Raw genomic sequence first — 27,960 nt, forward strand, 5'->3', positions numbered from 1 at the left:
TAGTTTGAGAAGGCAATATGAATTTTTAATTAGCATTCTAATGGTTTTAAAAAATCATCTGATCATCAAAGATTAGCAACAGTATCAATCTATTATCACAAGTCACAACAAATTTAATGATTTGATCGAGTTCTCAACCGCAGATACGAAGTCCATGGCTTTTTGCCACTGACTACCAGAGGAATGTCGGCGGTCTCCGAGACTTTCAGCCGGAACCAGCAAACCATTGTTGCTCTGAGAACCAGAACTTCCACTAGCAATTGGGGTACGTTCTTGGTCCTCAGTTGATCCAGAAAACTTTACATTTTGTTCGCTCTCTGAAGAATTTTGTTCATTTGTTTCTGTTGAAGTAATTTCGGAAGATTGTGTTTGTAGCCAATCGTTTCTCAAGGCATCAGTACATGATAATCGGGTTTCGAAATCTTTTACAAGTAATTTCCGAATAAAATCTTTTGCGTCAGGGTTTATAGTGTCCCAAGTCGGACTGTGAAACTTGAAATCACAGTCGACAACTTGCTGAAAAAGTAAAACATCGCTATCCTCTTCGTTGTAAAAGGGGGGATAGCCACAGAGAAGTATATAGGTTATAACCCCTATAGACCAGCTGTCAACTTTTTCATTGTAGGGTATTCGTTGTAGGATTTCAGGAGCTGCGTAGCCTGGGGTTCCACAGGCTGTTTTGAGGAGTTTGTCGGGAGTGTAGAGGGCGGAAAGGCCGAAGTCTGTGATCATGATTGGTGATTGTTGGTCTTTTGATTTGAAGAGCACATTTTCTGGTTTTAAGTCTAAACAAACAAACAAAGTTGAATTTAGGAGCCACTTAAAATTTTAAAATCAGTCAACACGAGAAATTTAGCCGTCGATTCAGTCGATTTTGGTCAAAACCAATCTCAATTCAGTCGATTTTGGTAAAAACCAAACCAGAAACGGTTCGCCGGACTGTGCGCTTATATCTGGGAGTCTTACACCGGTGTCGGACAATTTACCCAATTCCATTTTACCATTACCAATGCTAATATGCCCATTGCCATTATACCCACTGGACTTCGATATTTCCGTTCAGTAATCCGACTACAAATTAGCAGTCGCTATTACACGAATACTTTAATATATTAAATGGCCATTTCCATGCCTCAGCGGCCCGTGGGACTTGATATGAAAATATCACAACCAAACATAGGATTAAATTATCCGCTTTAGTATGTTGAAACATAAGCGACTATTTAATATACCATGTAAATCTACTCCTGTCAAATTTATATCATCATTTGGATCTATTCCATTTCTGCCCCCCCCCCCCCCCCCCCCCCCCGAGTACCTTATGTACCTTCCAGTTACAGAGCACGTGCTAGCTATTACATAGTAAATCATTATGTTAAAATATGGCACGTGCGTCTGGAGGTGCAAATAATATGTACCCACTAAGCTGGGGGGGGGGGGGGGGGGGGGGCAGAAACGGAAAGAAACGGAACATCATTTTATCGCACGTAGGAAAAGGGTGGGAAAGCGCCATTAGAAGTTGAATATAGAAGCAAAAAACATGACAGCCGCCAAAATATAATGTGTTTACTATAAATAAACATGAATAAATTACATTTTATAATGCTTTGTTCCTTATTTTTACATTTTATTGCATGCCCACATGTATTCATGTCACACTTTAAATGAGACTCTTTGTTCCTTCAGAAGTAGCATGCTCCCTGAATACAAAATTTGTTCATAACTCTCTTAAATGTGAGGAAAACTCATTAACGTGTCTAAAAGTAGGGAAAGCTTACATAGTTACCCAGTTGTCGTTATAGTTTTTATGTATAAGTTAGTGAAAATAACTGGGAAAACATGTAAAAACAAAACAAAAAAATAAATAAACAAACACTCGCTCCTAACATTCTCTCATCGAATCTGAATTTGGTTTAGAATATTCTACAATAATGAACAAAAATTAGAGTGTAAATATTATTTTTGACTCAAAAGCTTTAACCAGCTGGTTATAACATAAATTTACTTGGTCGAAAAAACTTGGTACATCTTGATAAGATCTTGGTAAAATGTTATCAAGAACAATCAAGAAAAATTGGATCTATTCTGCCCCCCCCCCCCCCCCCCCAGTGTTTTTTATGACCCCCCATAAAAAATTTATGCTCACTAAGCTGGGGGGGGGGGGGGGGACTCGAAAAATGTTGGTACATCTTGATGGCATTTTTCCCCATAACAACCCCCATAAATTTGTCATGTTAAAAACCATGTTTGATTAAGTTTTTTAATCAAGACGTATGAAATTTCGATTGACTGGGCTGTTATTGGTCTGTTAATAGCTTTGTAGCAAATGTGGACATTTGGGTCGTATTGTTTGAAATAATAGCCAATAATTTAAAATATTCAAAATCTACCCTTTCTTCTATTTAAAAAAAACTAGTCACCAGAGGTAACCACGTGAATAAACTAAATAAGCCCTGGGGTATTTCACCCACTATCAAGGGGTGGGGCAGAGAGCTATATAAACACAAGATCCACGCCCTGTTCAATTATTGAAGAATGAATACGATTACATAACTCTATCGAGACAATGACATCATATGCCGGACGTATTAAGCTGTAATTACACAACACCCGACCCCCCCCCCCGCCACCCCAACAGTGGAATTTATTGCCCCCTCTCCTTATCACCTTAGCCGGGTAAAAAGACTAACAAATGTATTGTCGCTTTAAATCGCCCTACATGCTCGAGCGAGTTGAAATGTATACACCCACAAAATTTTATGTTTTTTCATGGATGAAAAGACCCAGTAAATGCCGCCAGAATCAGGTTACTAAACCAGAGCACGCCCACGCTGGGCTCCAAAAGCCCACAGCGCGTTTAAAATTGATTAAAGGAATGCGGTGTGCATCTAAAACTGGGTCAATAACATTCGAGACTGGTATCACATGTACGCTCGAAAATCAATAACAGCTCTCAACTGTTGTGTTTAAAAACCTGCTAACCAGGCCTACTTATTAGGACTGCAGTGATCCATCCTATTTTCGTGGAGCGCGGAGGAAGAACAATTGGAACCACGAAGAAGCAGTATTATGCTTATCGCTGCTACGTGATCTAAAATTTCAGGTCTTATGAGGAGGAGGACTATTAGGCGATATCTAAAACTCAACTGTGGTAAAAAAATCATGGTTCTAGAAAACACCCAACTAACCAAGAAAGATATTGGCCCAAAATTCTCCCCCAAGGAGAGACGAAAAGTTTAATTGGTTATTTGTTTATTAATATGGTAGAGTGTTTTTCATGCTCGGGCAAAATTTTCATCAGACTGATACTCTTTTTTGGCCACCAATTGATAAAAAATAAAATTTTTCATACGGCTTTTTATTAAAAAAATGAATTTTTCTAATTTGGTTTAAACTTGACGAAAAATTAATATTTTGGCAAATTTTTCTACTCTAAGAACACAATTTCTGTTTTTATCATGTGGGGGCATTCCAAAGCTTGTTTATGTAATGAAAAAGGTTTGAGGCCTAATAATTAGTGCAAGTTAAGAATGCCAATTATAAGTTTTCCATTATAAAGGTGTAAAAACTAATAACGGAGGATCATAATTTAACGGAGGAAAAATACTTTTAATTTTGCTTAACTTTTGCCATCTAAGGCATTGTGGAACATTTACGCCAAAATTATCTTGATACTAGTTTCATCTTTCTCCAGTCTTTTTTCAAAAAGTAATTCAAAAATAGTTGCTCAGTTAAATCAAAACTCGTTTGTTCAGCAAGGTTATTTACATCAAACAGTTGGAAATTAAATAAATAATATTTGAGTGTGGAACACAATTTTTTTTTGAAATTTTTCGCAAGCCCATCTTGTTAACACTTAATTTGAGATTATTTAAGATTAGTTTGATTGGATTTTTGCAAGAAAAATGGAAAAGGAATCAAGACATTTAGCTATTTTAATTAGCATTTTTAATTAAAATGAAACATCGATAAGCTCTAAAAAAGGTCAATTTTTTAGTGAGTTATTCTGATCACAGAGTTATGGTATTTATTCCTGTGACCATGGCACTTAAGGCAGACGTTTCCTAAATTTTGTTTGTGTTCACTTAACCTACTGAGGTTATTTACTCACAAAATAGCACTTTCCGACTAAAAAATCAATACTTTCTTACTGTTTTCTTTATAAGTGAATATGCATTTAGTCTAAAACTTGCTTCTGCAAAAATCATCATTAAAAATACTTGCGATGTCAATTTTTCTCACATGTTGATGCGAATCCGCGATTAGTCTCAAAAACTCTATTAAAATAAAACAGAGACGTGTGGAATTATTTATCAGTTAGTTTTGCTTCAGTTAGTTTTCATTATTGCTTAATTAAGGTTAACATGACTCGCGGAAAACAGTGACAATTGTGAGTCTATGCTACTTTTAAGAAATTGTTCGGTATAAGTGATGTTTATTTTCTAGTTCAATTCGTATTTCAGTTTCCGCTTCAGTTGAAAATCACAACTGTGAAAAAAAGACAATTCGAAGTTATCGTTTTATTCGATTTTCAATATTTTCGCAGACATCACAACCAAGTTTTTTTTGATTTGCAAATCACGCTTTGTTTTTACGATGCAACAGTCTAACAGCTTTAATGCAATTAAGCTGAAATTTTTAAAATGGCTGGCTTGGAACCACTTTCAGCAATTCCAACATTATAAACACAATATAAACCAACATTATAACCAGACTCCTTTGTTTATGTACCCTTAAATCAATATATACATTTACATGTAGTATGCAGACTTTTTCACTGGATTTTCAATGATTGGATAAATACTGCACTTAAAAGCATTGAGCTGTTTGTTGTACAACAATGTTGATATAAGATCAGCAACTTTGTAAAAGACCAGAAAACTTTTGCAAGGATATTTTAACTCAATTCTCTCTCAAATTATTATGAACCTGGTTCAAAAATTGATTGATTAATTGGCAAAATTTCAAACTTTTTATCTTATCGTTAACACAGAACGCGCCATTTTAAACGAGTTGATAAAAGTAGACAGAATTAGATATAATTTGAAGAATCAATTTATAAGACTTTTTAAAAACTCACCATAAAATTTCTAGATAATACTTCTAGATAAAATTTCATTAAATTTTTGATAAAATTTCGCATATTCAGAGTTCTGTGACGTTCCTCGGCTACCGCGAAATTGGGCCAATTCAAAAAACAAATCTATGGACAATTGTATAAAGGTTACTAAATTATTTGAAGGTCCTACGGATCAAACAGCGACAGTTGACACGGTTGCAATCAAAAAAAGATGAAAACAGTTATTTTACAGGATGGGACCAATGCTATTCTAAAGCAAAAAAGTGATAAATTAGAAAACATATTCTCAGATTAAAAAGATCTTGTCTCTGCAATAAAGGAAAAGTTCAGCCCCGAAACACTGGTATTGATGGAAGTGTCTCCCTTAAAAAATTGCCGAAAAACGAACGGACAAACAACAAAATTTATGAATTCAATGAAAAACTGCGCGAGTATATTACACAAGAAAACAGTAAAAAAAATCAAAATACTTCCTGTCTGCAACATGTTGAGTCAAATGGCAAACTACAACTCTCTCTTTTACGATGATATACATTGTAATTTTCAGCAGGGAACTCCGTTCATTAAAAATGCAGTTTAAGTCATTTTTCCTCTTGTAATCTTGTTGGTTTACAATCATTGTAAAATTCTCAAAATGCATATGTGAGTAGGGCTAGCACTTACAAACCATGGAGGCAAACAAATCGTTATAGAAATGGATTTTTAAGCTGTTTTACAACGTGCAATGCTTTATAATCAGATTTTACATAAAATGGCATGTTTTCAACTCATAGTTATACTATGCGTACTACTCATGTCCGCAGATAGTATTACAGAAAATTTTTTTGCAGTTTTCCTTATGCATCTTGAATACCTTCATTCAAAGGAAGCTGTAACAGCAAACAATATGCCTTAACATCAAAATTCAACCTTTCTTTTTTCTTGGTTGTTATATGGCACCTTCTACTAAAAAGTGGCGATATCGAAATAAACCCCGGACCAATTTCGCCATATGCAATTATGATGAAAGAGTTAGAATTATTTGAGACCAGAATTAAAATTGTACCTCAAGACACCAGAAGTTTAGCAGGACAACATCTGCTGTTGAAGGAACTCACTCAAGACATTGGTTACAACTGCACATTTGCGTTTAGTGAAACATGGTTGTCACAAAATCATCCGGAAGAGTTTTGGCATGAATATAAGCAAAACTTTGACTGTTTTCAAAAAGATCGCATCCAAACAACAACAATAAAAGGTGGTGTTATTATAATGTACATTCCAAAACTTTTAAAACTTCGTCTCCGCGATGATCTCAACCGCTTTCCGGATACTATTTTTGAAAGTTTATGGGTTGAGTTGAGCATACAAAAAAGAAATGCTCACTAAATTTTTCATACTGTCATGAAAAAATTTGTAAAAATGTTTTTGGAAAAATTGGTCCTGGGAATTGATCTTGCTATGGCTGAAGGAAAATTTGTCATACTTGCTGGAGACTACATCTTAAACTATTTTGCAAACCGCGACAGAAGTTTGCTACAATCTGTTATTTCTCCATGGGATCTTAAACCATCGAATATTGATACAGCTACAAGAACGACTAACTCTTCTTCAACTCTTATCGATTACATCATAACAGACGATTACAAAACAGGCATAGTAGCAGGAACAATTTTTAAATTTGGTCATTTTGCAACAATCTCAGTTCTTAAATCTGTGATGCTAAAAGCAAAAACAAAGCAAACATTTTTTGAAAAAAAAATATTCAGCCATAGCGTTCAAAAATTTTATTGAAAATTCAGACTGGGACACTTTTACGGTGCAGTAACGGGAGATATAATGTTATTAGAATTTCAAAGAATTATTGAAAGAGCATTAGCACTATATGCTCCAATTACAGCCTGTTATATTAGAAAGGACAAACCAAAGTTTTTCCTTCAACAATAATGGCTATGTGAGAAAACAAAAAAGCAGTTTTCAAGAATTCTCGATGACGAAACTAACAACGATTTAATTCGTCAAAAAGAAAAACAACTTCTCTCAAGTTTTATTGAGTTAAACAGCGAAAAAACCAGATGGAATTTCATCCAAGATCTTCGTAATAAAAAAGACTCAAAAAAGAATTCAATCTTTTTTAAACAGTTTTGGTAATAAGAAAGCAAAGCCTATGGAAATTGCAAATCTTCTGAATTACAGTTTTTCTTCTCTGCGAGAGTTCATTGGCTTGCAACAAACAAACAACATTCCTGCTAAAACTGTTCCGAGAAAATGTTTCGCGTTCCGATATATAACAACCAAGGAAACAAATGGGCTCATAGATTGATTGAATATAAGTAAAGCACTCGGTCTTCAAAAATACCAGCTTGGGCAATAAAAGATGCTAAAGCACCGCTAGCAGAACCACTATGATATCTCATTAATCAGTTCATTACAGAAGGAAAGTTTCCCGAAGATCTTAAAAAAGCTTGTGTAATTCCAATCTTCAAAAAAGGAAATCTCGAAGACCCACTCGATTATAGACCTATTTCTGTCACTTCTGCTTTGTCAAAATTTTTTGAAAAGACGTTCAGTTCACAGATGACAAGTTTCCTAGAAAGTGAGAAATTATTTTCTTTCAGTCATTTTGTTTAGAAAAAACAAATTTCAACAATTGATGCCATCTTGAAATCGACAGAACAAATAAGAATAGAATTCACCAAGAAAAAAAATGTTACAGGTGCGTTTTTAGATCATTCAAAGGCTTTTGATTCTATAAACCACAAAATACTGTTGCGGAGACTTGAGAAAATAAGTTTTGACGAATATGCTACCAATTAAATAGAGAATTATTTGAGTGAAAGATCTCAAAAAGTTGTCCTTAAAAGAATTGAATCAGATTGGATAATTTTGAAAAGAAGAGTTCCACAGGGTACTATTTTAGGACCTCTATTATTTAACATTTACGTCAACGATTTAGCAAAGATTGAACGGTAGTCCAATATGCAGACGATACTTTTCTTTTTACATCCGACACTGATGAAATATCGTCAAAAACAAAACTTGAACATAACATCTCAAAAATTATCGATCTTTTTGCTAAGTCCCAGTTAGTGTTGAACAAACAAAAAACAGAATATATTGTGTTCAGCACCAGGAAGAGGTTAACAAATACTGTTCTGAGTATCGACAACAAAAGAATAGCAGAAGCGAATAGTGTGAAGTATCTTGGCGTAATTATTGATAGCAAACTAAAATTTGATGCAGAAGTGAAAAAAATTTTCAGAGAATGGCTTGTGGAATAAAAGTTTTGAATGCACTAAGTAAAAGTTAACCAAAGAAAACGAAAATCTTATTGCTTAATGCAATTGTAATAAGTAATCTTCATTATATAGCTTTAATTTTGATAGGGTTACAAAAGTCATTACTCACAACTTTAGAAAAACAATTGAATTGCGGAATAAAAACCATTTTTAATAGGAGAAAAAACGATCGTTCCAGAGATCTCAAAGTTCGCAACAAAATATTACCAGTTTCTTTTCTCTTGAAATATCATTGCTCAAAATATTTTTTTGGCTTCCTCAGCAACGATCTTCCAGCCTATAAAATTGAACCTCTCTCTACCATGAGAATAAAACAACATGACAGGTAACAAAAACGTTCGATATAAGAAAGAACAAAAAGTTTTTAACTGATTCTTTTATTGCACAAGCCATTCCAATTTATAATAGTCTGCCTTCTAATATTGGACTGAAAACAACATCGAAAGCTTCCTTAAAGAAAGGACTGAAAGAATTTTTTTGGAAAGAATTTTTGAAGGACACAAAAGTAACTGATATGAAAGATGACATTGAGAGCATTAGACTTTAATCTTCATGATGGACATATAAAATTGTGAGAACATTTTATAATGGCATTTTAGGCCATTTTTACTAATGTAATGTCACATATTAAGTAATTTAATGATTTTATAATTTTATATAGTGTTATATTCTTAACTTTACATTGCCTCTTTTACCATTTGCTTTTTATTCTTATGTGTACCAGAGGAAATTAACAATGTTCTTTTTTTTGAAATCGATTGGGTGCAATCGCTTTCAAGAAATCGCAAATCCGGACAAACAAAGCTATTTTATCAAATCTGATAATAAGTGTCTGTTCAATTCTAAAAATAACCCCTCGACTTTTCAGAGACCCTCGGATCAAACTAAGTACTACTGCTGTCATTGCGTAATAGTTGTCAGGAGAACACGCAAACTGAAGTAGGTGATGATTGTCCTGGTCGACTTTTTGTTTCCTTTTTTAGTCTTCAAGTCAATATCAGTCATTCCATCAATTGTGTCTTTCGAACTCAATTTTCTCCAATTTGCTTTGAAGAAGCAATTTAGTTCAACAAAATGACTAAAAACAAAAAAAGTAAAATTAGCTTTATTTGGTGAAACTATAACTGATGATCTCAAATCTTAGCTTCTGTCAAAAAGAATACACGCAGGTTAACAAAAAAATTCTCGGACATTCGAAAACCAATCAAAATCAAAACATAATTGTGTAGAAAAATTTTTATACATTCAGAAACCAACATAGCACAAAAAACGCAATTATACTACCATATGCAAATGAAGTTTTCAATCTTAATTTACAACTGAAGTTTTCAAATTTATGTCTTCTCAGAAATCTCAGTAAACGGAACAGTTCCTAGATTGAACTTTGGGGGTACGGTGACTGAAACAACTTTGGCTTTACCACTTTATCAAGTATCGAAGTTCATCAAAATGTTTGAAAACGTCGAACAAAAAAGCATGGAATGGTAGTTGGTAATATGAATGTCCGACATTAACCAACTCCACAATCGATAAACCGGCCGAAGCGAAAAACTAGCCTCCAGAACAATTTAAAAAACGATCTCTTACAAAAGCGACAGAAGAAAGTAAACAAAACCAAAACAGAGACAAAGGCTTTCAATTTTTTTAAGGTCTCCTATGAAACAGAAATATATTTAAATTTAGAAATCACACTACAATCCGAAGAAAAACTGAAAAAGAAAAATAGAAAATTTTTTGAAAATATTTGAGTTAACTATAATAATTAGGGTTTTACTGTTGGTTTTAGCGTATCAACTGTCATCATCAAGCGAGCACAACCTATATAAGCAAATCATGAACGGTACCTAAAACTCTATGATCAGAAAAAAGAGCTAAATATTTGCCAAAATGGGAAACTGACAATTTTAAACCAATTGAGAACAAACTTCGATCAATAATTCTTATTGCAACGGTGTTAGAGATCAATAGCCGGAAATTGAGCAGTAAATAATTCACAAACTTTTGATAACTTTTGTTTGTTCTTTTAGAACAATTCATTGATTAAAAATGACTTTTTTAAAAACTCAATATTAGCAATGAGGAAATCTTATAGATACTTTTGTTATCTTTCCAAAACCAGGTGGAGACATCTGAGTCTCAAAACAAAGCATTTTGTTCAAACCAATTTGGTGTCATCAGAATAAACATCGTGGTAACATGATGCATATAATGACAAACGCCATGCCCGAATGTAGGCAAACAATGCAATGAGACGTGCTCTGTAACTGGGGAAGCAGAACCACCAATATAGAATCTGAATATTTAGGGTGGAGGTTTTACCCTATTCACAATTCCACAATTGTTCCTAGAATACCCAGTCCTAATTATTACAAGACTATGGTTCCTTCAAAAGAACTAGTTACAAATGCCTATGAGTGCCACCTATCAAAGTGTTTAACAAATATCTACTAGATACCAGTTTAAACTCTACTAATTTATAAGAAAAGGTCCAAAAAACGTCGAACAAAAAATCATGCAATGGTAGTTGGTAATATGAATGTCCGACATTAATCAACTCCACAATCGATAAACCGGCCGAAGCAAAAAACTAGCCTCCAGAAACGATCTCTTACAAAAGCGACAGAACGATCTCTTACAAAAGCGACAGAAGAAAGTAAACAAAACCAAAACAGAGACAAAGGCTTTCAATTTTTTTAAGGTCTCCTATGAAACAGAAATATATTTAAATTTAGAAATCACACTACAATCCGAAGAAAAACTGAAAAAGAAAAATAGAAAATTTTTTGAAAATATTTGAGTTAACTATAATAATTAGGGTTTTACTGTTGGTTTTAGCGTATCAACTGTCATCATCAAGCGAGCACAACCTATATAAGCAAATCATGAACGGTACCTAAAACTCTATGATCAGAAAAAAAGAGCTAAATATTTGCCAAAATGGGAAACTGACAATTTTAAACCAATTGAGAACAAACTTCGATCAATAATTCTTATTGCAACGGTTTTAGAGATCAATAGCCGGAAATTGAGCAGTAAATAATTCACAAACTTTTGATAACTTTTGTTTGTTCTTTTAGAACAATTCATTGATTAAAAATGACTTTTTTAAAAACTCAAAATTAGCATTGAGGAAATCTTATAGATACTTTTGTTATCTTTCCAAAACCAGGTGGAGACATCTGAGTCTCAAAACAAAGCATTTTGTTCAAACCAATTTGGTGTCATCAGAATAAACATCGTGGTAACATGATGCATATAATGACAAACGCCATGCCCGAATGTAGGCAAACAATGCAATGAGACGTGCTCTGTAACTGGGGAAGCAGAACCACCAATATAGAATCTGAATATTTAGGGTGGAGGTTTTACCTTATTCACAATTCCACAATTGTTCCTAGAATCTATCTTAGAGAAAACTACTGGACTGGATAGTAACTTCACAAAACCTACTACTCTTAACTAGACTGAAGGGTTATACCAGGCCCTCCGTTCAAGTCCTAAAGAAAGTATTTTCAGGCGCTATAGAACTGTAGTCAATTGCTAATAATAATGTTATTAAAATATTTTAGTAATGCCTTTCTATGTTATATGATATTTTAGCTTCTAAGAAATGCTTTACAAAATGAAATAAATTGGTGACTCTAAGATTGAGAATTATACCAGGTCCTCAATTCAGTTTCTAATTAATCGATCAACCAATATACTTAAAATAAATAGAAGATGACGTGAAGAGCTCTTCGGTGTTCACTCCACAACCCAACCAGACGAGTATTAACCATTTTGATAGAACGTTAAGACATTGCCCATCAGGTACTTCAGGTTACTGCAGACCTTTTTAATTGTCTACTTGGTTCACCATTCCATACTACATGGGTTAACTTAACTTGCCAAGTCTTCTACGAGCAAGCAGGCCTACCCTCAGACGGGTTCACTATCCGGTCTCCTGGAACGAGCTTGGCCGATTAATACTCTGAGAAATCAATCGTCTTGATGTTGTCCTGGACTCGGTGCTGTCCTCCAGTCCGTTAACCTAACTTAACCTAATTATTGATTGGTTGATCACTACTTTACTAGTCACCAAACTAATTTAAATCCAATAAATTGAAGCTAGATTGAGTATGATTTCAGATCCTTAGAGATGTATTGTGAAGTTACTAAAGTTGTACAAGTACGCTTTTGATTAACAGAAAACCGAAAGAAACGATTAAGTTTTACACAGTCCTAATTATTACAAGACTATGGTTCCTTCAAAACAACTAGTTACAAATGTCTATGAGTGCCACCTATCAAAGTGTTTAACAAATATCTACTAGATACCAGTTTAAACTCTACTAATTTATAAGAAAAGGTCCAAAAAGAGAAAGTAGTTGAAAATTTGCTAAGTTAAATTAACGAAAAGTATAATTACCAGGGTATACTAGTTTCAACAATTATTACAAGTTCAGTACCACGACAGAGATCTGTTAACTCACTCCGAAGTTTCGATTATCACGACAATATAACTATTTTCAGACTGATTTTGGTTACAAAAATTGGCTAAAATTGAGCCGTATATATACTGCTAATCTATGTTTGGTTATGATAGTTTAGTCCGATTTTTACCAAATGTTCCGAATCTTTGTGAGAAAAATACCTTTTTGGGAAAAGTTTTCAGAAGGTCATTCATGACTTTGATAACTTAGGCCCCTAATTTGGGTTTCTAATCCAATATTACGTGGGTGAGAATTTTGGTGTTCAATCCATGATATAATCTTTATCAGAATCAATATTTACTTATTCAACCATTCTCATCAGTTTAAATTTCTTTACCATTATTATCTTTGTACAGTTTCAAATTTAGAATTCGCTTTTGTGTTGGGAATAATTCAAGGTCAGTATTAATTTGGTTCTTTTCCGAAAAAAAGCTTAAGTTTAATTTTCCATTCCTACACATCTGAGTCTAAAAACAAAGCATTTTGTTCAAACCAATTTGGTGTCATCAGAATAAACATCGTGGTAACATGATGCTTATAATGACAAACGCCATGCCCGAATGTAGGCAAACAATGCAATGAGACGTGCTCTGTAACTGGGGAAGCATAACGTACTGGGGGGCACAAACAGAAAAGATTCTGACATTTTCACAGGAGAAAACTTCATACGATAATACATGAAACAGCGACCACTATACCAAAACTCCGACAAATGTACTGAAACGTGACAAAATGAGCCACCTTGTATTTGAACCACTGCGCTTCTTGTAGCTGTTCTATGCCAATGTGTTTCGAGAGACAAATTCAAAACTTTTCCCAATCAAGAACTCAGTCGGGGGATTGTAATGTTTGTGGGAGCAATCAAGCAATTCCATTGTTACACCCCCAAAGAACTGTATGAAGATAGATTTTTGAAGAAACCTTACAACTGTTTTCGGATCTATTCTGTTTTGACCCCCCCAGCTTATTGAGCATAAATTTTTTATGACCCCCAGGCGCACGTGCTATTTTCTTACATAGCAACGTGCTTTATAACAACATATAATTTGTAACTGGAGGTCATAAAAAACACTGGGGGGGGGGGGCAAAACAGAATAGATCCCTGTTTTCTCAATAACCTCTTGTTGTTGTGCACAGTAAAACGTTAAAAAAACAAAAGAGACTTGTTTTCAAAACGCAACAGAAGTCTGCACAATTCAGGTTTGAATAAACATTATTATATCCCTTTAATGTACGTTCCTTCATTTTTAACGGGATTATTTGAAGCAACAAAGTCCAAAAATGGTTAAATTGCTAGAGAAATTGACACAAAAACACATACATACATACATGTATACAGATGTTTCAAACCTTATCAGTTGAATTATGCTGTATCAATTTTATCAACTTCAATGAGCTGAGCTCCGTTTTCAAGCAAAAAACTGACTAAAATTTTCTGGAGATTAAATTTCTCTCTTTTCAAATAAAAAAGTATAACAAGTTTCAACTTGCTAAATCAGTAATAATCATTTGAATTTAGCTGTGATGGAAACTATCCATCAAATAAAAATAAGCTATTCGACTTCAGTTTGTTTAAAGAAAAATGAATAACAATATCAAATTTTTTATTCGCTCTTATGGTTTTCGAACTATTAAGTACGAATTGACACGTTTCAGAAGCGGACAGAGCGAGGTCTGTAGTCTTCAGAACCAGGTCAGTACGAAAAAACAGAATTTAATGGATAACGATATGCGGTCTATATCAGACTACAGTTTTTTTATGCCCAGAAAGTTTTCAGACTTCCTATTATGTTTCAGGGTAACCTCAAAGACCTTATTTTGTTCAGTATTATACCATGAAAAATTTAAAATATGACTTGATCATGGTACTGTTCAGAGTAAAAATACTATGGCTCGGTACTAATTGATTCTTGGAATCAAGTCCGGGTAGTTTGACATCTCTTTAGTAAATCTCAGTTAATTAGGAACCCGGAGCCTCGTGTCAGAGCATTTCAGTACTGATTCATTACAATCAAATGGTAAAACGTTAAATCAGTCCTGAATCAGAGTGACCTAAGGGTAAATTTACCTCGCATTATGAGCAGACAAAACCCAGAAACATTTTTTTCATGAATTGTCACTGGACATTCTGAGTTTGTTGTTTTTTCTGATCAGAGTAAAATCATAGTAAAAATGAAATTTTCGAATATCGCAAATTTTGATAAACGTGTCGCACGATCAGGCAATAGACATCAGTTCAAATCATTAAAAAAATTTGATCCATTTTGGGATCCATTTTGAATGCACAACCCGCACAATCGGGTTTTTCAGTGACGACACCCAGGATGAAGTCCTGGACCCAAGACAGGTATTGGCCTGACACTGACTATGGTCGCGGACGGGGGGGGGGGGGTGTGCGACCCAAGTCAATGGTCTGGAAAAAATTATCTATATTTTATTATAATTTCAGAGCAGAGGACGTGCGATATAACTGACCTCTATGTACGATGTCAATACTGTGTAGGTAGGCACAAGCATCCACGAGTTGTCTCGTGATCCTCCGAGTCTCACTCTCCGAAAACTTGCCATTGGTCACGATTCTCTCGAACAGATCTCCGCCTTCTGCCAACTCCATTATGAGAAAAACAAATTCACCTAGAACACGAAAAGTCGGTTACCGCATCTCTTAAATGATGGAACATCGTTAAATGCTACTTTTTCAAGCATTTTCACAAATAATGCGAAGTGATTAGTTTGAAATCAATTAGTGAGCTCAAGAAATATTTGGTTTGAATCCCCCCATTTATGACATCCTGCTCTGCGTCCCTTTGGTTCTACTAGAGGCCCATGCATCACAACAGTGCGTCAAATACCACCCAAAAATATTGTTCTACATTTGCTTTCAATCATCAGTTTGCGCCTTCGTTGATGTAAATTATTTTTTTTGCTCCAAAGAATTTAAAAACCTCCAATTTTGTGCCATTTTAGGTTTTCTTCTTGTTGGCGGGGGGGGGGGGGTGTGAACAGGCACAACTTTTGTGCAAATTGACTAGTACTGGATTCGAACCATCATCTCTTTACTTAAAAGCCTAGTGTGCTAACCATTACACCAACTGGTCTTAAGCTCTCAAACTTGGGCATCCATTATAACCCGTTCTCACGTTCTTTCGTGTTCCTCAAGGCTTCATTTCTCTAGCCAAGTATACGTTGAACAAGTAGAGCTTCTTTTCAAGCAATGACAAGCTTATCTTATACACAATTTACATTAGGTTGTTCTTTCTCTCAACCTTCTAGCACTTCTGAAAAAACTAGACAATAGAATAATGGATATTTTGAGACTGGTTGAAGGAAGCGGGACTAACTAGAGGCAGCATAGTCTAGGAGTGAAATGATATTGGCATGTGAAATCATCTTGAGAATGTCAATTTCTTTCAGCAGTGTCGAGTCCGCACAGTTCAGATACTTCACTGGGATCTTCTTAGCCGCAAACAGAGCTAAAACGTGAAACAAGAATAAATCAACACAACACATTAACGTCCAGAATAAAGGCAGAGACAAAATCATTATGATCATGAGAAATTCAGAATTTTACTATGAACTTTCCTATGAAATGTCTAAAAAATGCCATGATCAGAACTCTGGTCATAGTAAAAATCATAATGGAAATTCTATGAGTCAATACTGAAATATTATGACACACAGGTCCGGCTTATTTTTATTATTAATATATTAGATGTTGATGCTGTATATTACTCTGAAAATTTCGGTCGAAAATTTTGTGTAAAATCTGTGTAAAAACACCTTAGCCCGGAGAAACTGCCTGAACTGGTCAGGCATTTTTTGAGGTGTTTCTCGGGTGAAAGTTCAGCCAGTGACGACTGAAAATTTCAGACAGCTTCAGGTGTTGTTCAGGTGAGAACAATTTACCTGAACGATTCAGGCAAATTCTGGTTTTTCTTCGGTTGAATTTATCTGAAAATTATTTATGGTGTAGACTGTGTTCTTTTAACGTATCGAGTTATTAATGGTTTGAAAATAAGTCAGAAGTCGATAAAAACCAGTTTATATTCAGTTTCATTTACAGAAGTTCATGATAAAGCAATCGTTCAATAACTTAATCGGATCTATTCTGATTCGGCCCCCGGTGTCTTTTATGACCCCCAGTTACAAATTATCTGTTGTTATATAGCACGTTACTATGCAATAAAATAGCACGTGCGCCTGGAGGTCATAAAAAATTTATGCTCATCAAGCTGGGGCGGGGGCGAAACAGATCAGATCCACTTAATCAATGAAAAACATGATAGGAATTAGAGCCAAACGGGCGCAGGGCTTAATGAGAAAAATGAGAATCAGAGCTAAATGCGTAAATTTGATCGGCCAATTAATCTGATTAATCTCAGTTTAGTTAAAAGTACAACAAATGTAAGAAATGGTGAGGAGGAGGTTGTGACCGATGGAAGACCTTCTTTGAGCTAATTTATAAGCTTTTTTCCATTAAAAAATGAATATAAAGTAATGCATTTAAGATCAACAATCAGAGCACGGGAAAATTTGGCATTAATTCTCAATTGATGGCATTCTGCTCTGCGCCCGTAGGGCTCTACCGGTGCTCTCCGAATAACAGTATATAATTTGACGTGCAGCCAAATTAAAAGCTTTTAAAAGCAATGTACATCTATCTGTAAAAATTTCAAGTCAAGTTTTCATTGGTTTCGATCAATAGATCAGCGTATATTCATATTTTCGTGGATAGATCAGTGAAAATGTTTTGCTTCAAAATTTCTATAGATTGATCCTAAAAACTTTTCAGCTAAAAAATCTGATCGGTGTTGCATGAAAATGTCACCAAAACCCAGAAACCACGTTGATGCATCAAATTAATATCATAGAAACGTTTCCTATTGGTTCAAAATTTACGTACATAATGTTATTGTTGTAAACAGCGAATTTATTAAGTATTTAATACAACTTGAAAGAGGGACCTTTAAAAGATGAACCCCGATTAATAGACTCTTGAAAATTGATAATTTCGTTTGTTAAATTTCCACTAAAAACAGTGCGGGCCTTGGCTACACTTAGCGCCTGAGAAACCTGATATAACTCTATCAAAACCAAAGATTCATGACTATCACGACCGAAGATGCGACACGCAGTAGTGTATATAGTATATAAGTTAAAATACTCACTTGCACATTTTAAAATGCCGAAATTCTGCAGTGCCAGAAATCAAAATGCCAGAAGTTGCTACTTAGCCAGAAGTTGAATTTCGTTGACTTTCGTCATTTTAAAACGTGCGCGCTTCGTGTTTTAAGCATGATTAGGTGACTCTGCATTAGCCACTTCGAAATTCTGACTTAATATCTCGAACCACTTCGCGGTTCAAGATTAACGCCAGAAGTTCTCAGTGACTTCAAGCAGGGTCACTTAACCATTACTTAGTGCTTAAATATGATCGATTAACATACAACCTGAATCTGAATTTTTGCGTTCGTTTTATGTCTTTCGATTTATTGTCCAAACACCAAAATGTGATGTCAAAGGCATTAAGTGAAATGAAATTTGGGATCTATTCTGTTTCGCCCCCTCCCCCGCAGTGTTTTTTATGACCCCCAGTAACAATTTATAGGTTGTTATATAGCACGTTACTATGTAAGAAAATAGCACGTGCACCTGGGGGTCATAAAAAATTTATGCTCACTAAGCTGGGGGGGGGGGGGAACAGAATAGATCCGAAATTTGTTTCCTTAAACAAGTATAAATATAAATGATCATCTAAACTGAACGGAGTTATTCCAAATCTAATGAAAAAATGAGACAAAATAAATTAGAAAGACAGAACTGGAGTGATCGATGATTGCTTTTATTTGATTTGCGGTTTTAAGCATTATTAAATCCTAGTGAATGTTATAATTGTTTTAATGCAATTTCAGTTTAACAACATATACCTCTTGACTAAAATTTGCACTTAAACGTAATCCAAGCGTTATTAAGCGGAGAAATAGGGGGGGGGGGGAGAGAGAGATTTTTTATTTTCACACTCTTTACACTCTTCTCCCCGGTATTTTTGGGTAAAAACCTCGACCCGGGAGCTAAGGTCCTGCAATCAAATAACGGTTGTCAGACATTCTTGCACCCAATGTCAAACATCAACAGACCCTCGCCTGACCAAAAAGACACTTTTTCAGAAATTTTGTTTATTAATTATTGATCACACTTTCCGCGCATTTTGTGATCATACTTCTATTAGTTTTGTGATCGGACATTTGAGAGCTCAAAATGACCGCTGATCAATTTGTGCATCGGAAGCTATTTTAGATGGCGAATGCAATGTAAGCCGATAGGCAAGCAAGCCGACAGAAAAGCAAGCCGAAAGTTATGTAATAGTTATGTAATCTATCAGAAATAATACATTGTCAGCCGTTACAATCAATACTTCGCGTAGTACTATAGTGCATAATGTATTCCAATGCACCAAAGAAACAAAAATGCGTCAATTTTTAGACATCTAGTGGGTACGGGCTTCAGCAGACCGCTGTCCATGGCCATGCCTCTCATCCGCTGTGGGATGTAATCCGGAAATAGCGGGCCGGTTATCGCGGCGAAGCCCACCGGCCCGCCAGGCGCAACTTAAAATACGGGTATCCGATTTTTCGGCTTACTTGACCTCATTTTCAAAATTCGGCTGGCTTGACCGCCACCATTTTAGATAGATACACTTTGCAATCAACAACGGCAGTCTTAATGTTGAGCATTTTATAAGAGTATCGTGCTTTCGAAATCATTTCTGATCAGTCCCCTGCTGCAGAAATTGGTGGTTTCAAACGTACGAAAATCGTCTATTCTTTTCTGTTTTACTGGGACAAAAAGTTTGAAAACTTTTTCTTCGGTATCATCTGTGGCATGTGAAAATAATCGTGTGTATGTTCGGTTTTAAATGCTGGAAACCGTCTGCATATTCTGTTTCAATTTCCAAAAAATCCTAGGAAAACTTTACAATTTCGATTAGCATCATTTTAAGATCTATAGTATGTCCCATAAAGTTGAAAATAATCGAACATTCAAAAAACGGCAAGTTATGCTACTGGGCATGCAAATGAGCATGTGAACAGTGTTTTTTGAAAAGCCGATTATTTCAATTTTGCAATTTTGTACATGCTATATCTGCAAATTTTAATTGCATGTACCCTTCGAAGAAATCATTTGAAATGTCTGCATTTCCGCTGCTATTTATTTCAACTAAAAATAGTCTCAAACAGCTCCATAATTAATCACACTAACATAAATTATACATAGTTGAAAAGATGTTTTCCATTAAATATTCTTCGTTCCCTATTTTTCTGTATTAAGCGCAAGTCGCTGCAATGGGCAAAAAATCAATAAAAAAGAATAACTGAAAGCATTGAAATAAGATATTAATCAAGTTTGTTCAAGTTCGCTTTTGATCAGACCTTCATTTTTTAATGACTACTGGAGATTAAAATGACATCTGGGTCACTATTTTATGCAGCCATATTCCAGATTTATGAGCAGATAGCTTTTCTTTGCGCGAAAAAATGGTCTGCTCAGAGATAGTTTTGTTTACGGAAAAATTGGATCAGCGGTTTTGATTTGCTCTAACGGAGATACTCTAGAATTTTGCAACATAGGAATTAATTATGCTTTCAATTTTGATGACTGCGACTTTTTTTCTTGTTCAATGGGACCTTTTTGAAAAATTAGCTAATGTATAGTCGAGTAATCATACCCGATGGAATACGGAATGAAAAAATTCATAAAATCTCAAATGAATCTATGGTGTCAATTTTTTTCCAAAAGTTTTTTTGTAGTTTTTTCAAACCTCACATTATTGTCAAAATTTTGATCTTGTAGCTAAGTAGCTAAGTAAACCTGACTTTCAAAAACTTCAAAATTTTTTTCTAAATTGTTCTGCGAGTTGACTGTGCAAAAAATTTTGCGGTAGTGATTTAAAATTAAGAAAAAACAGTTAATTTCATCTTTAAATGATAAAAGAGCAACTCATCATTTAAAAGGCCAGTGCTACTACAACAAAAAGTTCGAACTCGAGAAATAATATTGCATCAAAATAGTCACGCCCGATTAAAGCACTCAAATAAAGTAGACCCAATCTAATGTCTTCAACAGATAAAATATCAATAACGGCGCAAAATCTTAAAGACTTTTTTCTAACATTTTTCATTTGTTCTTCTCAATTCATCGTCCGAATTTCTTTTAAAAAAGTTTGTTCACTCTCCATTACTAATTGAATTACATAATGCCATGCCTCATGACAGCGCTCACAAAATCTGCCAACAAAAAAAAACAATGAGAAAAAAACAAACGAAGCAAGCGAAACTAAAAATTAAGGGCAAAAACTCAATATCTAAATGTAAAAGCACCTAGTAAAAAAGTTCAGAGCAGTCAGATAAAACCATAACCGCACAAACATTTTTTTATCTTAGATATGCAGCAGACGGAATTCTTCCGTAATGGGACTAGGTAACAGGTAAAAAAAATGAGACAAAATTCAAAATCTATCAACATTTTTTGAACCAAATGATTTCAAACGTCTTCAAAGTCATTAGCTTTTAACAAACATATTCTTGATAACGTCTTCTCGATATAGTCATAACGAAAATGATAGGAGCTGTCCTTGGTTAGACTAAGCCATAGAAAATGACTAAAGATACAGAAAAGCTGAAGAAATTACAAACCATCTGCGAAAACACAAATTATTGAAGCCATTAAAATCATTGGCTATTGCCTAAATATTGTTTTTTATTTCAGTTGGAATCTATATTAATTGAACTAAATTATACTGAAGTATTAAAAATTTCACTTGGACTTCATTTGGAAATAAACGGGCTCTGTTATTACGCAGTCAGTTTATAGAGAAGAGTCTTAAAATTTACGGTTTTTTTTTCGGTTTAAATTTATTTTACATTTTGAGTTTTTTGTTATTTTTATAGTTTTTTTTAGTTTTTGTTGCTTTTTTGTAAACTTTTAAGTTATATTCATCATTGAGAAGTCTAACCCCTTGTAATTCAAAAGTTAGGCTTTCTGTATTTTATGTCGTAACTGATGGTTCTTTTGCGGGACAATAAGCGTTTTCATAATTGTTTTGTAGGTGGTCAATATTTGTGTTTTTTTTCTCGTTTCTATCACATTTGCGTAATAACAGAGCCCGTCTATTTTCAAATGAAGTCCAAGGGAAATTTTAATTCGTTCAGTATAAATTAGTTCAATTAATATAGATAACAACTGAATTAAGAAACAATATTTAGACAATAGCCAATGATTTTAATGGCTTCAATAATTTGTGTTTTCGCAGACTGTTTGTAATTTGCAAATCACCCAACACAATTGCCACTAATTTTATTGGCTTCCATAATTTGTGTTTTTTCAGCTCTCAAAATAACAGCTCTCAAATAGAATTCTATTTTTTGATAGAAAATTTCCCTATGGTTTTATTAAAAATTACGAACCCTTAGTGTCGAAGCCAACAAAAATATGAGCGAATCCTTGAAAACTAAATTTCTAACTTTTCTACGATGAATATATCGATCTGCCAGAATTGACAAAACAAAAAAACCCATTTGAGTATATAGTTCCTCCCCCACAAGTGGGGTCGAAACAACAAGACGGCTCCTGTAAGACTCTGCTTAGTACATAATACTCCAAGATATGTCTCAATTCAGTCAAAAACTTCTCCTTGTTATGAGATGAAGAGCTCTTTCGAATATCGAATATTCGAAACTCAAACTGAAGCAGAAAAAACGAGTACCAATTTTTCATTTTCAAAAAAAGAAGAATTCGAATTCCTGATGTTGATATTTTCCTGCCCGATGAAAACCCAATTGCATTATCAATTTTATTATAATACAAAAAAGATTATAACAGAAAATGCAAGTTTAAGAAGCACCAATTAAAAAATTTTTGTTAAAGGATATAATTGAATAAAATGTTACCGATAATTACTATCTCAAACTTTGTCTTTCTAGCAAACAACAAATTTTAAAGAAAACAACACAGTTTAAAGCAAACCAAAGGATGTTTACGTTTCAAATGGAAGAAAAACTATGAATTTTTTCTTACATTTTTCTTTCTATAATTTGATATCTATAACTATGAATATCAATTGACTCAAGCTAGTTAATTCAGGTGAAAAAATTTATGTTTTAATAAATTTCAGATCACTAAAAAAAATTCGGTGTAAAAGATAAAAACCATTAGTTTAGAAGAACGGAGCAGTGTGGAAAACACGACACTTTCTTCGTTTTTTCTCAAATATTTTTCTAAGCTTTTTACAAAGTCTCATAGGTCAATTCAACTAACAGTAAAAATGAATCTCTAATTACAGGGCAGACATGATTTTGGAAAACAATTGTACTAATTAGGAGAAAATTTTTTTCTACTTCACTAAAAGTTTACTCCTTGTTAATTGAAATTCTGAATCGATAACAATGAAAGACTCCTACAGAAGTTTTGTAAGTGGGAATAAAACTGAATGGACCACTAATCAGTATGAGACCAACTGAATAATGCAAAGCTCGACGTTAATTCAAGTCACTAGATAAAAAGCATTCGAAGAAGAAAAGCATATATAATTCTCTTCGCTCTCTCAAATTCTCTCTTTCCACAAATTTAATGTTAAAATAAACCTTTCGAAAATAAGACATAGAGTTACAATGTGTAGCGTGAATTTCCACAGACTCATATACAATTTCTTAAAGAAAGCGAAACGAAAACAGTATAACTGCTTCGCATTTCAATTTAAATGAAATAAACATTCATTCGTCAGCCAATCGAGAGGGTAAATTGGAAGGCTAGTGGAAGCATCACGGACAACCAACAGGAAAAGGAACACAGCTTTTTCCTTTTCAAATTGAAATTTCTGTTTTTCGCTGTTTTGATAGAAGCTACATAAAATTTGGGCCGATGTGTGAGCTTTCAATTCAATGAAGCCTCAATTGAACCAAGCTTTGTGGATTCAGTGTAAGTGCCCGCAAAGACTGAAAAATTTAATGTTTTTTAAAATTTTGTTTGACCTTTCTCCTAAATCGAAAAACCTAAAATAAACAAGCACTGCCTCCGTTGAATAAATCAGTCCAATACAAAGCCCTACCTTGCACACAAAATAGTTTCTTCATGAAGTCAGAAAAAACCCGTCACAAAAGCTAAAGGAAGTTTTATTGTTGTGTCACTCTCGTCTTTCTGTAGAAAAACTGTTGACAGTTGCTTCATTTGCTTCATTTGACTTCAGAAAATCTGTTGACAGTTGCAGAAAATGACAATTGCTTCATTGGATTCTGTTTCCAGTAATTAAAATCGCTGTGGACAACTGCATGATAAATTGTTGAAACATTATTCTATATTTTGAAAGAAAAAAAAACAGAAGCTAAAAATTTAGATTTTTCCTTTGAATTATTTCGATTTCCAGGTAATATATCCTGTTACTGTTTTGGCTCAAGCGATAGATAACCTTTTGAACCACTGGAGCATTTAAAAATTACAAGCTTCGTATAGTAACTGGGGAAGAGAATAACCGCGTGAAAAATTTTAAGAAATGTTATTTTTCTGTTTCCTATCTTTTGAAGATTCGGTTTTTCATATCGTTAGAAACGAGATTTTCACTTTATTTTGATTTTGATCAAGAATGTATCATCCAATATATGCCTCTCAAGACTTTTCTTTTTTCTTTAGCTGTTTTCCTTCGAATTGTTATAAAAAAAACTTCTTCACTCAGCGATAAAACTCAAAATTTTATTAATATTTAAAGTAGCTTCTAAGGGCTACGGAATGATGTTTCACATTTTTCGGTACGACTCGTGATCAAAAAGAGAAAAATTGACTGAAGAAAAATGCGCGCCTCGCATATGTTTTCCCCGATTTTGAAAAACGTCGGAACAATGAATCGGGCCCTCATTTGACTTCAACCTGGTGTCATTACTTAACGTATTTGCAGGTTTCTGCCCAACAAGTAAAAAACTAATAATTAGTCGCTGTTTACGATTAGGTAAATGTTCTCGCAGTTGATTTCCTTGCTCTTGACAGTTTTAAGCGACTAAAATCAATTGGTTTAAGTTTAACAGAAATCGGATCTTTTCCGTTTGTGCCCCCCCCCCCCAATATAGAGAACGTGCCATTAGGTAGTATATCACTTTAGAAAAATGAGGCGCGCGTCCCTGGGGGCGCAAATAATATGCACCCACTAAGTTGGGGGAAACAAATGGAAAACATCAAACAATTCGAATGAGAAGCCTTCTGAATTTGATTTAGTTTTTTTGACATTTTCCAATTTTGCCCCCTCCTTCCCCACTTAATGGATGCATATTATTTGTACGACGAATTGATGTAGCTTTCGTTAACCGCACGTGCCCTTCCTTCCTGAACGACTGCAGTAGATAGTTTGCAAAAGATGAAAAAATTGGAGAAAATTATAAAAAAATATATTTTTCAACTATTCAACACATGCCAAACATATAAGAAAAAAGAAATGAAGCTGAAATGTCTCACTTGGTTATGCGATCAATCCATTTAGTAAAGTAAAGCCGATAAATAAAACCAAAATCTTTCTTAGCGGACGGAAGGTTTGGGGTTTCTTCCTCTCAACGTCCTCGGATTTAGTGGAAAGCAAACTAATCTGAAAATTGACATAAAAACAAAGTTCATGAAAGATAATCCTTGTTGTGACGCTATGGGGAACACACTGTGATGCCCATATTTTAACAGAAACTTGCTCAGAGCACCAAACTGGGAACGGTGGAAACACTGTGAGAAGTTTTAATTTGAAGTTGACGATTGTTTTTTACAATTTGTTCCCCAACTTAACCTATACAGTAAGATTTACAATAAAATTGTTCAATTCAATTTTTGTAATAAGTTAAGTTGAATTCAAAGATCCAAAACAAAATAGAAACACTAATACATTTTAAAAAATAGAAAAAGAAAAGAAATAGATTAGGGAAACGTTACGACAAGAAGAATACTTCATGAATTTGGAAGAGTTATTTGCTTCATTAAAAAACACATTAAATAAACAGACCGAAAATACAGTATCAAATAAACAGCACAAAACTTTAAGAACATAACACGACAGTTTCGGAACGTCTAGATTTCTCATTGCCATTAATATTAGCTAATTGATAGAGTTAACATGTTTGCTGTAGCTAATGAGATCAATAGTATTCCAGTAGCAATGGGAAAACAAACTATTAAGCATTTTGAATTAAAACAAGTAAATGCATTTACAAACAGATTGAAAATAAAGGGTATAGATGCCTCTCTGACTCCTAATGGTACGAAAATAAAAGTAACAGGTACGATTTGACTAAATTTTTCACTATATTGGTCTCTATTAAAGATGTAACTGAACAAGATATAAAAGAAAAGACATTACAATTAAAATGGTTTCCAACTGATACCATATACAAGCAAAAAGAAGATACTAGAGGTAATAGAGCGGTGGTTGCTAGAAATTATACCCAAACAGAACTAGCGAGTTATGCACAAAGCTCCGCTTTTGCTAATGCTCGTTACGAGAAAATTCTAAAAGAAATTGAAGCAAGTGGTTTGCCGATAGTTAACAACAACCATCTAGTAGAAATATTATAATAATTAGAACAAGAAAAAAAGCATGACATGATGAATTAAATGAGGAGGTGCTAAAGATATCAAAAAAGTTTCTAAGAATGGAAATTACAGCTAAAGAACATTTAGATAAGTCTATTCTCTTTATAATGAGTAAATGAGCAAACGACTAGCTGGAAAGTATTTAGAGTTAAAATATGCAACCATATTAAGATGACAACAGGTCTGCAAAATTAATTGTCAACTCATCTTAGGCGAATACATAAATGAACTATAAATACGTAATTACAGTTATAGTAATTTAGAAACTAATGTTAGCGTCTTTTCTAAAAATGACTGCTGTAAATTGTCTTTTTTGATATCCTACATGGATAAAAAAATATTTGTTGCTTCTTTTCTGCTGTGTATTTTACAAAATTACAAAAGCCATCTTAAGGTGAACCAAAATATCCCCACTTCTACTGTTCCGCTCGACAGCATCAATTAAAAATAATTTCACGCCTGATAACCTGTATAATTCAAACGAATCGGAATCTTATGTGCAAATACCATGAATTTTGCTATCCTGTCTGCAATAAGTGCATTAATCGGAATTAAAATAAGGGATCTTTTCCGTTTGTGCCCCTCCAGCTTAGTGGGTGCATATTATTTGCACCCCCCAGACGCACGTGCAATATTTTTACATAGTAATTTACTATGTAATGGCACGTGCTCTGTAACTGGGGGGCGCATAACGTACTGGGGGGGCACAAACGGAAAAGATCCAAAATAAGTATGGTTTTAGTGTTTTTGCGACAAGTTTGAATTACATCTCATATATAATAAACGGCAAAAGTAAGTTTTACAAAAAAAAAACAATATTAAATATTTGATGCAATATTACCCCAACTTAAAATCATGAATCGAAAACATTTTTTTACAGCATTGATCCCCTACTCTCGTCCTCTCGCATACGCTGGAAATTCAGATCAAACTTAACCTTCACTTACTGGGAAAAAAAACAATGTAAAGTTGATGAGCTCCATTCAACTCTCATATGTAAAAGAAAGTTGTCACAAGATGTGATGTTTTCATGTTTGTTCAACTGTGGCTAAGTTTTAAGTTGGAGTAATATTGCCTCAAAATATGAAATTCGTGATAATAGAGGGTGTTAACATACTTTTGCCGTTCAGCATACAAACTATTTTTGCTAACCAAAAAATAATGAGAAATAAATACAAATAAAGCTACAAGAAGTTTCTGCTTTAAACCAGCAAAAAATGAATCTGGTCCTACAAATACAAACAAGGCAATCGGTAGATTTTGTTCACGAATAAGAGAGCTAAAATACTAAAAAAATACTTGAAACTTGTGTACCGTTTTCGTGAGCTAAAGATCTGACTTTGAACACTTCAGAAAAACAGCCAAGTCCGATTGAGGTAATTGTCTCGTATTTCATCTCAAATGAATCCATCACTGCAGTAATTTTGGATAAATAATTCGATATAACACTTCTGGTAAATTTACAACAAGAAATAAATTATTAACCGATCTGTAATTAATCTGTATGGCACCATTAAAT

General features: G+C 34.1%; 2 protein-coding genes across 2 annotated transcripts in view; both read right to left on the bottom strand.

Moving 5' to 3' along the window:
• LOC142336495 (myosin light chain kinase A-like) lies at positions 1–27,957 on the bottom strand. Its single transcript, XM_075385380.1, has 4 exons — positions 27,756–27,957; positions 16,172–16,303; positions 15,306–15,464; positions 1–785 (listed from the first exon to the last, which is right to left on the bottom strand). The coding sequence occupies exons 1-4, from the start codon at positions 27,850–27,852 to the stop codon at positions 103–105; spliced, it is 1,071 nt and encodes a 356-aa protein (XP_075241495.1). The 5' UTR covers positions 27,853–27,957; the 3' UTR covers positions 1–102.
• LOC142336494 (uncharacterized) overlaps positions 1–27,960 on the bottom strand; it is a 187,900-nt gene that overhangs the window by 159,927 nt on the left and 13 nt on the right. The window lies entirely within an intron of this gene.

Source organism: Convolutriloba macropyga, chromosome 3, assembly GCF_964194025.1.
Source record: "Convolutriloba macropyga chromosome 3, txConMacr16.3, whole genome shotgun sequence".
Classification (NCBI taxonomy): Eukaryota; Metazoa; Xenacoelomorpha; order Acoela; family Convolutidae; genus Convolutriloba; species Convolutriloba macropyga.

Bases quoted from the DNA above. Each gene is read 5' to 3' on its own strand.
- LOC142336495 (XM_075385380.1), bottom strand. From the start codon at position 27,852: ATGGATTCATTTGAGATGAAATACGAGACAATTACCTCAATCGGACTT. The intron at 16,304-27,755 runs GTACACAAGTTT...TTCACGTTTTAG, and splicing joins ATCTTTAGCTCACGAAAACG to CTCTGTTTGCGGCTAAGAAG. The intron at 15,465-16,171 runs GTTAGTCCCGCT...TTCGTGTTCTAG, and splicing joins CCTAGACTATGCTGCCTCTA to GTGAATTTGTTTTTCTCATA.